At 30.5% G+C, this 15350-nt stretch overlaps 1 protein-coding gene across 3 annotated transcripts; it reads left to right on the plus strand.

Annotated features, from left to right (window-relative positions):
• Positions 1-10481: 10481 nt before the first annotated feature.
• Positions 10482-15002, plus strand: LOC113846843 (two-component response regulator ARR2-like). Of its 3 annotated transcripts, none has more exons than XM_027475535.1 (6): positions 10482-10914; positions 11484-11543; positions 11619-11999; positions 12713-12789; positions 12922-14103; positions 14209-14962. In XM_027475535.1, exons 1-6 carry the CDS (start codon positions 10767-10769, stop codon positions 14278-14280), a joined length of 1920 nt encoding a protein of 639 aa, XP_027331336.1. In that variant the 5' UTR covers positions 10482-10766; the 3' UTR covers positions 14281-14962. The 3 variants fall into 3 exon arrangements, with proteins under 3 accessions (XP_027331336.1, XP_027331335.1, XP_027331334.1); XM_027475534.1 differs by having other exon boundaries at positions 10525-10914; positions 11391-11543; positions 14209-15002; XM_027475533.1 differs by lacking the exon at positions 10482-10914 and having other exon boundaries at positions 11374-11543; positions 14209-14320; positions 14403-14962.
• Positions 15003-15350: the final 348 nt, after the last annotated feature.

Consider the following 15350-nt stretch of genomic DNA (forward strand, 5'->3'; position numbering starts at 1 on the left):
ATTACTAATTTTTTGTTATACATTTTTTTAATGCACGGGTGTCTATGAAAGCTAAAAAAAATAGACAAGAGAAAATTATCCTAGAACGAGAAATAGAGACAAGAACAATGGACATTAAACATGCAGGGACAAAGAACAAGTACTCCCCAACCTCCCCTTTCACGCAGGTGTTGTCTTTATCTGTGTATTCGAAGCTATGATTTAATTATGTACTTCTAACCGTGCTACCTTTTCCCATGGTATGGCTTCTTTGAAATCAATTTGGTTTTAAATTAAGACAAAACTTTAAAAATAAGTTTTTCCTAACTTATTTTATTTAATTATATCTATAACATTTTTTTTACAATTTATAAACTTTTTAATACTTCATTCGTTTATTATATTTTAGCATATAAGGCACTTTTTAAATACAAAAAAAAAATGAAAAATTTAAGATTACGTATTCATATATATTTTATTTATTTAAAATTAATTTAACATACATAACTATTAAGATAATATCATATTAATTGGTAGTTAAATTTATTAATTTTATAATTTAAAAAGTTATTTATATCCTCGGGGCCCGGTGTCTGAAATAGGCGTAGTTAGTTATAATGTTGCAATGGCCGCAGTCAATACTAACATCGGTAGGTGGAGAACTGGTGGCGACCGCCTTCAAGGGAGTGATCCACTGATATTTTTAGTGTATTATTAATGTATAAATCTTTATATTCTTAATCAATTACAATACAATACTGATGTGATTTTTATATCAATTAATATAAAATTATATATATATATATATATAATAATAATTTATAATTGAATGACAGGATAATTTTTTTTACGTTATCAATGTATTTAAATGTAATTCACGTAAAGATTTTGCATACCATTTGTAAAATCAAAACACTGGTCAAAATTCTCTAGAATCTGGGTGTCACAACGTGAATGCACATTCAATCACAGTTTTCTTCTCTTGTAGCACAAGCTCTTTCCCTCACCCTGTTTCCACGAATTTTAACAATAATGGCAATGCTTAATTTCGATAAAATTAGTAAGAATGGTCGCTTAATAATAGCACAATCATAATAGTATAATTTAATAATATATATTATATTATGATTATAATATAACCATAATTTAATAATAATATTTAATATATGACGTGGATATTTTAAAATAAAAAAGTTAAAAAAATAGGTGTTGGGAAAACCAAAAATCATATCATGTGTAACCCTAATCGTGCATTTGATTAGAGGAAGGAAATTAGAGAGAGAGAAAAAAAAGGATGAGAGATTGTGTGTTTGATCGAGGAAAACAAATTATTAGAAGTGGTAAAACAGGTTAACTTACTATGCTCCAGTCAAAGTTTGTCAATATAAAAAAAAATCAACTTAACTTCCTTTGATTCATATTTATAAGTGGATTTAAAATTTTGACTTTGATCATTTAAAGATAAACCCACAATCTAGCTTGCAAAAATTATATATATATATATATATATATATATATATATATATATATATACACACACAAAGTGACTAGTAGGCCAAAAGGTTGCAGGTAACTTTTTGTTAAAAAAAAATAAAATAATAATAATAAAGCAAAGTAGGTAACTAAATAAGTTGATAAGTACCAAATTTTTAACCCAAATTATCATTTTAAGTTTATTAAATAAGTTGATATATTCAATCAAATTCACTTATAATCATTTAGAAGTATAATGACGGTAAGATCTATCTTAAAAGAAATTCCACTGAAATGGGAGAAGCAGGGAAGAGAACAAAGTGATTTATTTTTTTGGAATATTTTATATAATATACAAATTAATAAAAATCTATATAGTAATTTTTAAAATGTTTTTGAGCTAGCAAGATTTTTTATGCCTATTACACTTTTTTTTTCTTTTTACTTTCTCTATTTAATCAAGCAAGTAAGATATTTTTTAAATTATTTTTCTTATACTTAGCTGTTAAAATAACACTTTTTTGTTTTGTTCTATTTCTATTCTATCTCTCACCTTATCATTATTCTTTTACATTTTTTGTCTGTCTTTTATCTTTTGTTCAAAGAAATCCTTTAGAATACAGAATGAATGATGCAATATCTTTCTACTGTATATTTCCCATTAGTTAGTCTTCCTAATATTTTATCAAATAAATATTTATAAGCGAAGAAAACACGAAAACATCAAATGCTTAAGAGTATAAAAAGGACCTCTCAAGTTAAACAAAATTTTATCTAATGATATAAACTAAAGAAGATTAAACAATGAAAGAGTTGTGATTGTGGTAGAAAAGTTCAGAATTACATACCAAAAAATGGTGAAAAATGAAGTAAGGAAAGAGAAAGGCAGTGGCACTTGTGATTGTGAGGTAGGAAAAGGACGTGTACGAGACGCGCACGTACGTTAGGAGTGGGGTCCGTTTGTTTTAGAGCGACGGTGATAGATGAGTTGCGGTGGGTCCCACTCTGCGCTTACATGCTGCTCTTACCACGTGTCACCCTTTCATACACGTCACCTCCGTTGATGATCTGGACCGCTGCCACGTGGGCCCTCCCCTTCCTTTCTTTATCTTCAATTCCATTACTATACTGCGTGCCCAATCCATTACGACCTTGTCACACTTTCACCTTTATCATCATACTTGTATAATAATTACCCATGCTATAATATCTCCTATTTCAATTCTAAATCCTTTTTAGTTTCTGTAAATTTCCTCAAAAATTTTGTCCATACGTTTAATTCATTCTTAGTTTACTACAATTAATTTTTTTAAACATGTATCTTTTTGACACCTGTAATTCTAAATTTTATAATTTTTAGCTATTAAAATTATAATATATAACAAAAGTTAACTTATAACTGACTATAAAAGGATTTTTCTTAACATTCATCTTTTACGATAAATAATTTTATTTTACATATAATTTAACAATAAATATAGACATTCATTTTTAATACAATATGATTAATTGTTTTATAAGAGACTAATAACTTTTTATTAAATTTATTACTGTTGTCAGTGTGATTATTTGATTAAGTGTTTAGTGATTAAGCTTTAACCACAAGGTGCTGTCAATGATTTTTTACATCTACATCTGAAGTAAAGGTTCATTTACATGAAACTTAAATAGTAACTCAACTACATCTTTAAAAATTTATTGTAAATTATATACTTGTACATAATAAATTTAAATCTTTATTGTTAAAGATGAAATAACCTTTTGCAAGCAAGGTTACGCATTGATTTATTTCTTCGGAATGTAATAATAATGGTGACAAATTTAATGTTAATAACAATAACAGTAACAATAATGTCAGATGATAAAAATCACGTTGATGATATTAAAAAATAAGTATTAATTATAGAATTAAAAAATAACAGAAATTCAATAAAATCTCATAAAATAAACTATTGTACTTTTTTTTATTCTTTAATTGTAAATACAAATATTTTATTCTCATGTCACTTTTAAAATATTAAAACATTTTTTTATCCAACATTATCTAAAAGATAAAAATTTGAATCGCAGTTTTTTAATAAAACACTGACAAGTGATATATTTTTTTAATATAAATAACCTTCAAGAAGTATAAGTTTATAGATTAGGGAAAAAAATTCATTTTTCCTTATTTATTTCGATAATTTGTTACAATAAGGGGTATAAGATGTCTGGTCTCCATTTTTTTTGTGAGTGTGGACACAATAGTTGTCTGTGAAGACAAATATTATTTTTAGTTATTCATACATTAATTTTTGTTAAAGCGGATAATCTACTTACTTCGCTAACAAAGTCTTGTACACGTGATATTATTTTGAAGTGTTTAAATTTTCAGCAAGTTATGCATTTATAAGTATATAATTTCATGGTTAATATGTTTTTATATAATTAAAACACATTAAAAAAAATTACAGGCAAAGTAAAATGAAATAATATATGACTCACTAATTCAATATAAGTATGTGGAATGTTTTACACTAATATAGTTAACAAAAGTTACATAATTTAATTGTCAAAAGAATAGCAAAAAAAAAGCTTTCTTTTTCCAATCTTGTTTCTTAATTTCAATTACTGATTCGATAGCTCTCTAATTCTTTCTCATCTAGTAGTGTAAGATAGCTGGATCCTTATGCAAGTCTTGGATTTAATTCTTTTTTGGTAAACTATAATGATCTCATCACCTTTCCTTTTTCCTCCCTTTTATAGTCACACAACATTAGGAAACATACGCGATATTTGTTGGTACAAGTTAGAAAACATTTATTGATATGGGATCCACTTATTCTAAACATTTTTTTTATGCCAGAATCCTTCACTGTTAATAAGTTATTTACTACTGCTAATACAATAAAGGAGAGTTTTTCCATTCAACCTTCCAGGCTTTCATCTAATGTTTCCACTCATTACAGTATTATTATTATTTTAGTTCATTTTTTACTCTTACATGCTCGTTCAGTCTTATCAAATTTTCCTTGCATTTATTTTAAAGTTATGTAGAATTAATTTTGATGAAATTATTGAATATAATTGAAACACCATGAAATACTCTCTTTCTATTATTATTATTCCACCAAATAGTTTGCCAGAGATCTTTATCTCTTACTTTGGAATCAGCAAAAGATGACGATGCCCGCGCATGCGTATATAAGGAGCGTATTTAGTAATAGAAATTTTTTAACGTGAGCAATAAACATTCATCGTACAATCATCAATAGATAATTAAAATTAAAAGACATTTAATGATGATGTGATAATTTTAAAATACTATAAAGTTTAATATAACCATTTATATATAACTAAATTTAATGATTAAAAATAACTAATAGAGAGAGTAAGAACATAATCAATAAAAATATTTGTTTATATCAAAATAAGAAAAATACATCTCAGCATTAGATCTATGATAAAAGTCATGTAATAAATTTTTAAAAATTTATTTGAGATTTTAATTTTTAAAAAATATCTTAACACTTATTTACCAACTCACTTAACAAGAGGCACATTCATCATCAATTGTGCAACTTATGCTTTTTGAACATTAAACATTAAGTTTGACATATGATGCGTGCAATTGTTGATAAATTATGATTAATTAACTTAGCGGGTGAAAAAAAACGAGTCAGATTAGATTGGGATTTTTCAACTCGTTAGCTTACTAAGATTGTCTCCTTTTAACCTTTTAAAAGTGAGTCGATGGCAAGATAAGAGGAGTGAGTTGATCCATTGGATCACAAATTTTCAAAAAATTTAAACATATTTATTTGCTAGTGAATTATCAATTACTACTAGTTTTAACTTATAATTCTTTATTTTAATTTTGTTAGTGAGTTAATTTGTAAACTCATTTTTGTTTTTTATTTTTTATTTTTAAATCTTTGACAAGTCAACTCATTAATTTGCTTGTTAACTGATTAATTTGGAACTTTCAAGTCATTTTAAAAAACAGGTTGAAAAATGGTTTCTTTAGATAAGAGATAAAAGACAATCAAAGTGAATTAAATTGAAGCACAACATATTAAAGTTTATAAATATGTGTAAATTATATTATTATTATTATTATTATTATTATTGTTATTGTTATTATATTTATACATAATATAAAATTAAGAACTAGTTTTTCTATTCAAAAATTAAAAAATTTAATAATATCAACATATTAAATTTAATAATTTTAATAACAAATTATATATAATTTTTTACCATATATAATGTTAGTACATTTAGAAAATTATTATTGTTATAGCACTTATTAATTTATTTATTTCAGTTGTTATTACTATAAAACAAAAGTAATGATAATACAAATACAAATAAAAGAAAAGGGTGAAAAAAGTTATCTATACTTTTACAGACATAAATACGACATTACAATAAAAAACTGAACATGTTTTGTATATTTGGTGATATTATTTTATATCTCAGGCATATATATATGTAACAACAACATTTTTTCGGCCTGATTTTTATTCAAACAAAGGTTCAATTAATATTTACTCTGAACATTTAGTATTATTTTTTTGTTTTAGTTTTTATATAAAAAATTATATAATCTGGTATTTAAATAAAAAAATTACAAAATTATCTTTACAGTTTGTCGCATTACAATAGTTTTATATTTAATTATTATACTTTTTTTTATTTTCGTATCTGTATAAAAAAAATTTCATACTTCGTTTTAGTTTGCATTTTTTTCACATTTTGATAATCACATTTAACAAAAAATATTAATTTAATATTTATAAAAAATTATAATACTATTTAATGTCAAGATTAAATTTAAAGTGTTTTTAATATTGAGATCAAATAAAGAAAATTGTCAACTACGGAAACTAATTTTTTAATTTAACTTAAAATAAAAAAGAAAAGAAAACTAGGCCTTCTTGTCAAACATTGATTACTTAAACACGGAAACGACATAAGGAACGAGTCTAATCTAGAGGGTTAAATTTTATACGAAAGCAAGAGAATAATAAATTTAAATAGTATAATTATATATAAAAATTAAAGTTATATAATTAATTAAAAATTATACAATTTTGTTTTAATGTTGATTATTTACATTTAGAATCAAACAAGTGAATTTTTTTCATTCTTATGTAAAACTGACTATTTTACTTGATATATTTATATATACACATCTTTTATAAAAAATATTATTCTATTATTTGTTGATGTATTTTTGTGTTTGTTTAAAAGAGATTTCACGAGGAAAATGAAGACAATAATGGTGGGATTGTTTATTTAAATAAGAATTGTTAGAAGGAAGAGGATGGTGGCATTCAAAGTATGGTAACACAAGTTCAAAATTGAAGCCAAAAGAAAGAATTAGAATACTATATTTGAATAGGAAAAGTAGAAAACAAGAAAGAAATGTGACTGGATATGGGACTCATGATTTAAATGGGCATAAACAAGCACAAGCAGCAGAGAGAGTGAATTATTATGCGAAGAAAGACAGGGAAAAGTTGGTAAAAGTTGCTTAGACTTTTCTCCAACTTCCATGAATCGCCATCTGTCTTAACTTATCTCACCTCAACCCACTCCCAAACTCAAACGTAGAATTATAAATTATTTTAATACCACGCATGAATTCTGTTCTCTCTTTCTCTCTCTAACACTCTCACGCACAAATATTCCATTTTCCTTAAAAGCATATATCACCTGTTTTCTCCATTCTCTAATCCATAAAAAGCTTAAATTCAGAGAACAACAAATAAACAAAACGAAACAAACAAACAAACAATAATTATTAATAATATTCAATCATCAACTTTAAAGATTTAAATCTGTTGGGAGGAGCCAAAGTGATAGCTAAGACCGACGAGGGAAGCAGTGGCCACTGGGGAATGACAATGTCACGGTTATCTAATTTTAGTATGAATTATTAATTTGTTTTTACAAGGTCTTATTTGGTTTGAAATTATTAAGTCATTTCTCGCATTTTCTTATAAAATGCACGATTTAAGTTATGCACGTAATGATACATAGTGGTCTAAAATTTAATTTCAACTTTGAACTAAGCAAGAACAATTAATTAAGAATATAAAATTTCTTACTTTAGAGAGAGAGAGAGAGGAAGGGCTTGGTGTTTTGTTTACTTATTCAAACTAACGCAAGCGTTTGCCACTTTTTCACAGTGAAAAGCGTTTCTTGTGTGCTCTTATTTATTCATCGTAAGAAAGAAAAGGTTCCCAAGCGAATATACGTTTTGCAGATTGCTGCTTTATGGCTATGCTTCACTGCTTTTCCTGCAGTATAAAAAACAAAGGGATATATTTTTTACATTTATTAGTATTATTCATTAAAATATTCGAGAGTGCGTGGATTGCTTGCTTATCTAAGGAATTATGACACTATCCTAAGTCCCTTTTTTTTTTTTTCAATATATATATTTCGTCACTTGGACGATCAAGTTTAGGATTCATGTGGCAACACAATTACTTTAATCGTCCATTTAATTCCGAGTAAAAAGATAGAACATATTACTTAAAATATTGAATATTATATATTACATATACCCTTTTAATCAAAGTTTATTTTGAATCTTGAAGTGAGTTTTAAAAAAGAGCATGGAGTAGCTGTGATTAGAAAATGAAAGAGCAAATGAGCAATATAAGCCAAGGAGACCTTATCCGATGAAAGTGGCGCGGAGAGACACGTGTCGAGTGGGGGGAAAATGGTGGAGGAATAACCAATATAATTTCTTTACATAAAAAAGGGAAAGAGTGAGTCAGAATGCACACTGAAAAACGCAAACAGAAGAGACAGAGATAATACTGAGGAAAGGATAGGGATTCAACTTGTTCAATGGATTGAACTGAAGTCGCTTCAAAAGCAGAGCTTCACTCTTTTACATCATTCAGAATCAAAAAGTTCTTGAACGGCATACCCACTTTGCACTCCGTTTCTTATTTTTATAAACATCATTCTATACGATTCTTCTTTAATTAAATAATAAGGTTCTCCTTCTTTTCATTTTATTTTTACCCCTTGGGACTTGGATAATATGCCGAGTAGCAAGGTGCTTTTTGAAGGAAGGCTAAAAAAGAAGAACAATAATAATAGTATACAAGGACTTGCAAATTTTGGAATGGCCACTCTCCATACATCAAAGTGGATACCCAAACCACCACCACAATGGGATGTGGTGGTTGCCATGCCAACATTGCTTAAGTATGGAATGAAAACCCTACTTTATTACTATGTACTGGCAACCTGTATTTGGGCACATCAACACTATTTTTAACTAATAGTTGTTCTATTTATTTGCAAGGAACAAAAGTTGCCAATTTCCTAATGCTTGTGCTTGGTTACGTTTCCATGGTGTGCATGTCACGGTGCTTCCCAACCAATTAAGTATTTCCGGGTCAAATCAATGAACTGGCTTGCATAATTTGGCATTGGTTTACATGTATGTGGACATTGACCCAAACTACCAACATCTAGCTTTGTAGGAATTTATTTATTTGTGGCTTGTTAAATAGTGACCCACCATGGATAATGCTTGCTGTAGTATTCTATATGTCCATGTGCCATGCCCTACTGTATAATATGTGCAAGTAAAAAAGGTGCAGTAAAGAGACTAGTAATTAGTAAATGCCATCGATAAGTTAGCCTTGTCACGAATTAAGATAAAATTTTAATTCTAATTAAATAATTCTATTAATGTTGTCCTCTTTAAACATTTTCAATCAAAATTTCAACTAATTGCTTAGCAATTAACATACTTTACGACACATAAATGTCTACAAAGGCATTTAATAATTCATATTTATATTTCTGTTCCACGAATTTAAAACACCATTTACGTCACATATATAAAACACCATAATTTGTTACCATGTTTTACACACAATTAACTATCGACATAAATTTGCCAACATGCCTCCATTCTATAAATGGAAATAAATCCTTTTGGTCTGTATTTGTTTTTTATTTTTTCATTTGTTAAAGCTTCTGCATACCTGAAATTATTGGATACATACAGCTACGCAGCATTTTATTTAATGATTTCCACAAGATGGAAGAACAGAAAATATATCACAGTTATTATATGTTTTGCTAAGCTATGTCACTAAATAAATCAAACGTTCACATGGTTTCACCAGAAAAATAAATAGATTTATCTCACCCTTGTTTTTTCCTCCCTAAACATTATTATTTGTTTGATTAATTCTTGTATTATAAATGTAATTTTGTATTATTCTTAACAAATATACAGTCGCACATTTTCTCATTCATTTTGTGTCACACATCTTATGAACTTTTACATGAAATAAAATTAACTCGTTATTTTTAAATAATTATCAAATCAAATAACTCCATACTTCACCTCAATAACCTGAATACTCGGTATATAAGACAAAAATTTTGTACAGTGATCTTAATAATTAAAATATGAATATACTGATAACTACTTTAAAGGTATTAATTGATTGATGAAGATTTGATATTTTTAAATTATTAAATATGTTTAATTATTTTAAACAGAAAATATTAATTTAAACTTTATAGCACGATGAATATTTTTATTGTCATTTAATGTTTTCTATTTTAATTTTTTAATCAGCATCCTATGATTAATCGTCAACCATTTCTCTCTTTTTCACTCTTTTGTAGCACTAAACATAGGCACAGTAAAATCCGAAACCTTCATAGGTGAGCTGTGTCGGAGTGTGGATTTAAGATGAGGGGTTAGTTCCTCCTATGAATGAGCTGGATCCACTCTTTCAGGAGCCAGTAAGACCCAACTTTCAATATTATATATAATCGTAAAAAATAAACAAAAAATATTATATTGTTGGAAATTTATTAATCGTGTAATAAAACATTCATGGCATTAAAAATTTAATAAAAGGACATTACTTTGAACAATTAAAAATTGGCAATAAAAAATAATAAATGTTGCTTAATCCGACTGATTAGTAAAGTTTTTATTATAATTGATTAAAGAATGGTAATTAAATACCCGAGAAATTCAGCGCGAAACAGTGACAAGGCGAGGACATAAGCCTGAGGCGCAGAACAATAGTTATATTATTTTTATAAATAATTTTTGTGACCCAAAATTCGATTTCTCTTTCTTTCTTCTCCGATTCCTGCGTTGCGTTTGGTTGAATTCAGAACTCAGCTTCAATTGTTCGTTTTCGCTTTCGCTTCAAATTCGAACTTAACTAAACTATGTGAACGCCACTGTCGTTTCGTGTTAGTTTGTTGCGGTGTTACTGTTCGGTTTGGATCTGCCAAGCAGGAATCTCAGTAACGGCAAGGGATCCATGTCAACGGTTACTACAAGTGCAGTTATGAAGTCCGGCGACGCCGTCTCCGACAAGTTTCCGGTGGGTCTAAGGGTCCTTGTGGTGGACGATGATCCTACGTGTCTCATGATCCTCGAGAAGATGTTGCGCACATGTCTCTACGAAGGTTCAATCAGTTTCTGTTTCTCTCCAATTTTGTTTTGCCGATTGGACGCTCAGTTTGTTGAACAACCACACCCCAAAAGAAAAACACATGAAAGAGAAAATAAAAAGCCTAACTTTATGTTCTTTTTAACGATTACGTGCTCTTAGAGGGCTACTTGGTGTTAATTTGTTGCATGAAGGAGTGTTATTGCTCTGACCCTTTTTTATATATGGTTTCTTCAATTCAAGGGTAGCTTTCTTTCTTTTCAAATTTATTTGCTTTTCACTTGATTTCTCGTACCATGAAGTGTATCTAACTCATGTGTTTGTTGCCCTTCACTTTGACATGCCAGATTTGTTTGTTGATTTTTTCTTCAAATGAAACCTTCGTTATTGGGTTTGAGCTTTTGGATGTCAGATTTGTTTTTTTTTATGTTGTGGAATTGTTGTTTGGTTGATTATGGATTTTGAGAAATGATTTTGTTGAGTTAATTTCAGTCACCAAATGCAATAGAGCAGAGATTGCACTTTCACTTCTCAGAGAGAACAAAAATGGGTTTGACATTGTTATAAGTGATGTGCATATGCCAGACATGGATGGATTTAAGCTTTTAGAGCACATTGGGTTGGAGATGGACCTTCCTGTTATCAGTAAGTAACTGGCTTAGATCTATTTGTGGACTGCATTGATGTTGAGACTGACATGTTTTGTGTGGTAATTTACAGTGATGTCTGCAGATGATGGTAAAAATGTTGTTATGGAGGGTGTGACACATGGTGCTTGCGATTACCTAATTAAACCTGTTCGCATTGAGGCTTTGAAGAACATATGGCAGCATGTGGTTCGCAAGAAGAAGAATGAGTGGAAAGATACGGAGCAATCGGGCAGTGCTGAAGAAGGAGATCGGCCGCAGAAGGCATCCGATGAAGCAGATTACTCATCCTCAGCAAATGAAGGCAGTTGGAGGAACTCAAAGAAGAGAAGGGACGAGGAAGAGGAAGCAGAGGAGAGAGATGACACATCCACGTTAAAGAAGCAGCGGGTTGTTTGGTCTGTGGAGCTCCATCAACAATTTGTGGCTGCTGTGGATCAACTGGGAATTGACAGTATGAGTCCTTCACCTGTGTCTGTGAGAAAAAATAGTTTTCTCATCTTTATTGCTTTTCCATGATTACCTATCTAAATACATCAGAACTTCTGATGTATAGTCATGGAGATTCTGTGTGTATATTTACTGTTTCTGAAAGACTCAAACAACACTCTTACTACTTGGATCTTCAGTTTTAGTTCCCTATTCGGGATCATTGCATCTAGGTTTTGCATACTGTCAACTCATACACAAATCAATTTTCAAACTATATCAGTAGTTTTAATAGATAATTGATTGAGATTCATGTGTGGCTTTAAAATTACATCAACAGTCAAGTGATAGCCTTTGGGCTCAATGAAAAATTAAATTTTTCTCTAAAACCATTTATAGCAGTTTTTTTTTTAATGGTATTTCTTACATTTTTCTGATTTCCTCTTCTGCCCTATTCGACTATTGATCCACTTTTCTTGTTGGAGCCTCTTAGTTTTCTAACATCATCAAACTATCCTAGGTGAGTTTTTTACCCTAATTTTATCCTGTGTGCATTCAATCTTCATCCTCTCTTTTCCTCTATGTTCCCTCATCCCCACCGTCAACACCTTGTATGTTCTCTCATTCATCTTATCTCTTGGTCTTATGTCTAAATTTGTAATTTGCTTGAATATGTATCTTATAAGAATGCTGATTTTATCGAGTCTTGCCTGATTCAAATTTGATATTTGTATTCAGAAGCTGTTCCAAAAAAAATTCTGGAATTGATGAATGTTCCTGGACTCACTAGAGAAAATGTTGCCAGCCACCTGCAGGTATTATACTGTTATTCTATATGTACTTTGGGAAGGACTTGAGTTAAATTTTTCTCCCTAATTTTCTTGTGGTCATCAATGCTTATGATTACTTAAATGATGTATTTCTTTTTCATTGTGTTTTTGTTACAGAAATATCGATTGTATCTTCGAAGGCTGAGTGGAGTTTCTCAGCACCAGAGTAACTTGAACAACTCCTTTCTAAGCCCCCAAGAGGCGTCGTTTGGGACAATTTCTTCAATTAATGGGATTGATCTTCAAACTCTTGCAGCTGCTGGCCAGCTCCCAGCACAAAGTCTAGCCACACTTCAAGCAGCCGGACTTGGTAGGTCAACTGCAAAACCTGGTGTACCTATGCCTCTAATGGATCAAAGAAACCTTTTCAGTTTTGAAAACCCAAGGTTAAGATTTGGAGAAGGCCAACAGCAACATTTAAACAGTAGTAAACCAATGAACTTACTGCATGGAATCCCCACCAACATGGAGCCAAAGCAGCTTGCCAATTTGCACCACTCCACCCAATCCCTTGGCAGCTTGAATATGCGAGTCAATGCTCCTGCCACACAGAGCAACCCCTTATTGATGCAGATGGTGCAGTCACAACCTAGAGGTCAGATGCTGAGTGAAAATACTGGTCCTCGAGTTCCCAGACTTCCATCATCCTTGGGACAACCTACTGTGTCAAATGGAATTTCTAACGGTCTTCTGGGCAGAAACGGGGTTGCTGGTAGCAACAGAGGACCTGCTTATAATCCTGTTCCACAGGGCTCTTCATTGTTGACTTTTCCATTGAATCAAAACTCTGAAGTGTCTGTCAACAATAATTTTCCTCTTGGAAGCACTCCAGGTATATCCAGTATCACAACAAAGGGCTCATTTCAAGAGGAAGTTACATCGGGGGTTAAAGGATCTGGTGGATTTCCTAGTTATGATATTTTTAATGAACTGCACCATCAGAAGCCCCGTGATTGGGAAATAACAAACCCAGGCCTGACATACGATCCCTCCCAGCATACAAATCCTTTACAAGGTAGCATCGATGTCTCGCCTTCAGTTTTAGTCCATCAAGGATTTTCTTCTACAAAGCAAACTGGCCAAAGTAGAGATACCTCCTTGATTGGAAAAACTATGTTCTCCATGGGAGAAGGCTTGGAACACGATAATCTCCAAAATGTGGCTCAGCATCTCAATCCGTTTATTGTTGACAATTCAATTAGGGTTAAGGCTGAAAGGATTCCTGATGCAAGCTCCCAGACTAACCTCTTCCCTGAGCATTATGGACAGGAGGATCTGATGAGTGCACTTCTAAAGCAGGTTGGTCCTTCATTCTTCTACTTGGACCTGAAATATGCATATATGCTTGTGCTTAATTTTTCATTATAATTGAATCATATTTCTCTTTGTTTCTAAATCTGGCAGCAAGAAGGAATTGGACCAGCTGAGAGTGAGTTTGACTTTGATGGATATTCTCTCGACAACATTCCTGTCTAGAACAAACCCTGCCCAGTTCTTTCTAATTGCAGTTGCCAGTGTAAATAGTTTGTGTTACATATGCACCTTATCATTCTGCAATTAGCTATTTTGGAACTGAGTCTAAATTATTCAACAAACAGAATTTGATTGATGTCAAATATTCAGACTTGTGGGAGTAGCATACTATGATGGTTTAGTCTGGGTGCTCAAGATCATTTGATTGATTGATCAAAGATGAATCAGCTACAAAAGTCAACTGCATATATATATATATATATATATATATATACACACACACATACATATATATATATATATGTATGCACAAGGCATGTGCAATTTTTGACTGCTGTTGAAAGCAAAATTGCTAGCAAACTTCTAATTTTAGGTTGTCCTTGGAAGGTATGTTGGCTTAGGGGGACAGAATTGCAGAAGCAAGGTTTTGATACATCTGCAGACTCGTAGGAGCATCTCTAACTTTAATGACAAAATTATGAAAAAAATTTCTTTTGTTCCTTTTCTTCGAAGTAAGTAAATGACTTCCATAAGCATGTAAATATTGCATTTGGTTGCTCAAGACATTTGGTCTGGCCATTCTTTTCTGGTCGCTTCTGTACTTTGATAGGTTTGTGTTTTTATGTTCATTATGTTATGCATTCTTTGTACATGAACTTCATTAGGTACTCATGGATTTTATGGCTACCAGTTTATCAGTATTGAAGATAGTGTGAAGCTATGTGGTACTTGTTTCAGTTGTTTTCACTTCTCATACTTCAATGCTTCGCAGCTTGTATTTGTTAATGTAGTGGCTTAGGCCTGCTTAGTTATAAGCATGCTTGAGGGGTGTATAGGAATCTAGAGGAGATTGGAGATTTGCTCATTTAACCGAAGACGAGAATAAGAAATACTAGACAATCTATTGTAATTTAATTAGCTTGTTAGAGCGTTAACATGGTAATCCACATATAATTTAAGCATGATTCATAAATTATATATAATGTTAATCATAAATTATTTGTTGGATAAAAGGTGTTATATACTTACATGTTGAAGTTTGGAAGTTACGAGTCTTCAATAATCAGTTTAAT

The sequence above is a fragment of the Abrus precatorius genome, unplaced genomic scaffold, assembly GCF_003935025.1.
Source record: "Abrus precatorius isolate BTA unplaced genomic scaffold, Abrus_2018 Scaffold8, whole genome shotgun sequence".
Taxonomy (NCBI): Eukaryota; Viridiplantae; Streptophyta; class Magnoliopsida; order Fabales; family Fabaceae; genus Abrus; species Abrus precatorius.

Excerpts from the sequence above, each read along its gene's own strand:
- LOC113846843 (XM_027475534.1), top strand. The coding sequence starts at position 10,767 with ATGTCAACGGTTACTACAAGTGCAGTTATGAAGTCCGGCGACGCCGTC. Across the intron at positions 11,544-11,618 it reads GATGGACCTTCCTGTTATCA|TGATGTCTGCAGATGATGGT; the intron begins GTAAGTAACTGG and ends GGTAATTTACAG. Across the intron at positions 12,790-12,921 it reads ATGTTGCCAGCCACCTGCAG|AAATATCGATTGTATCTTCG; the intron begins GTATTATACTGT and ends TTTTTGTTACAG.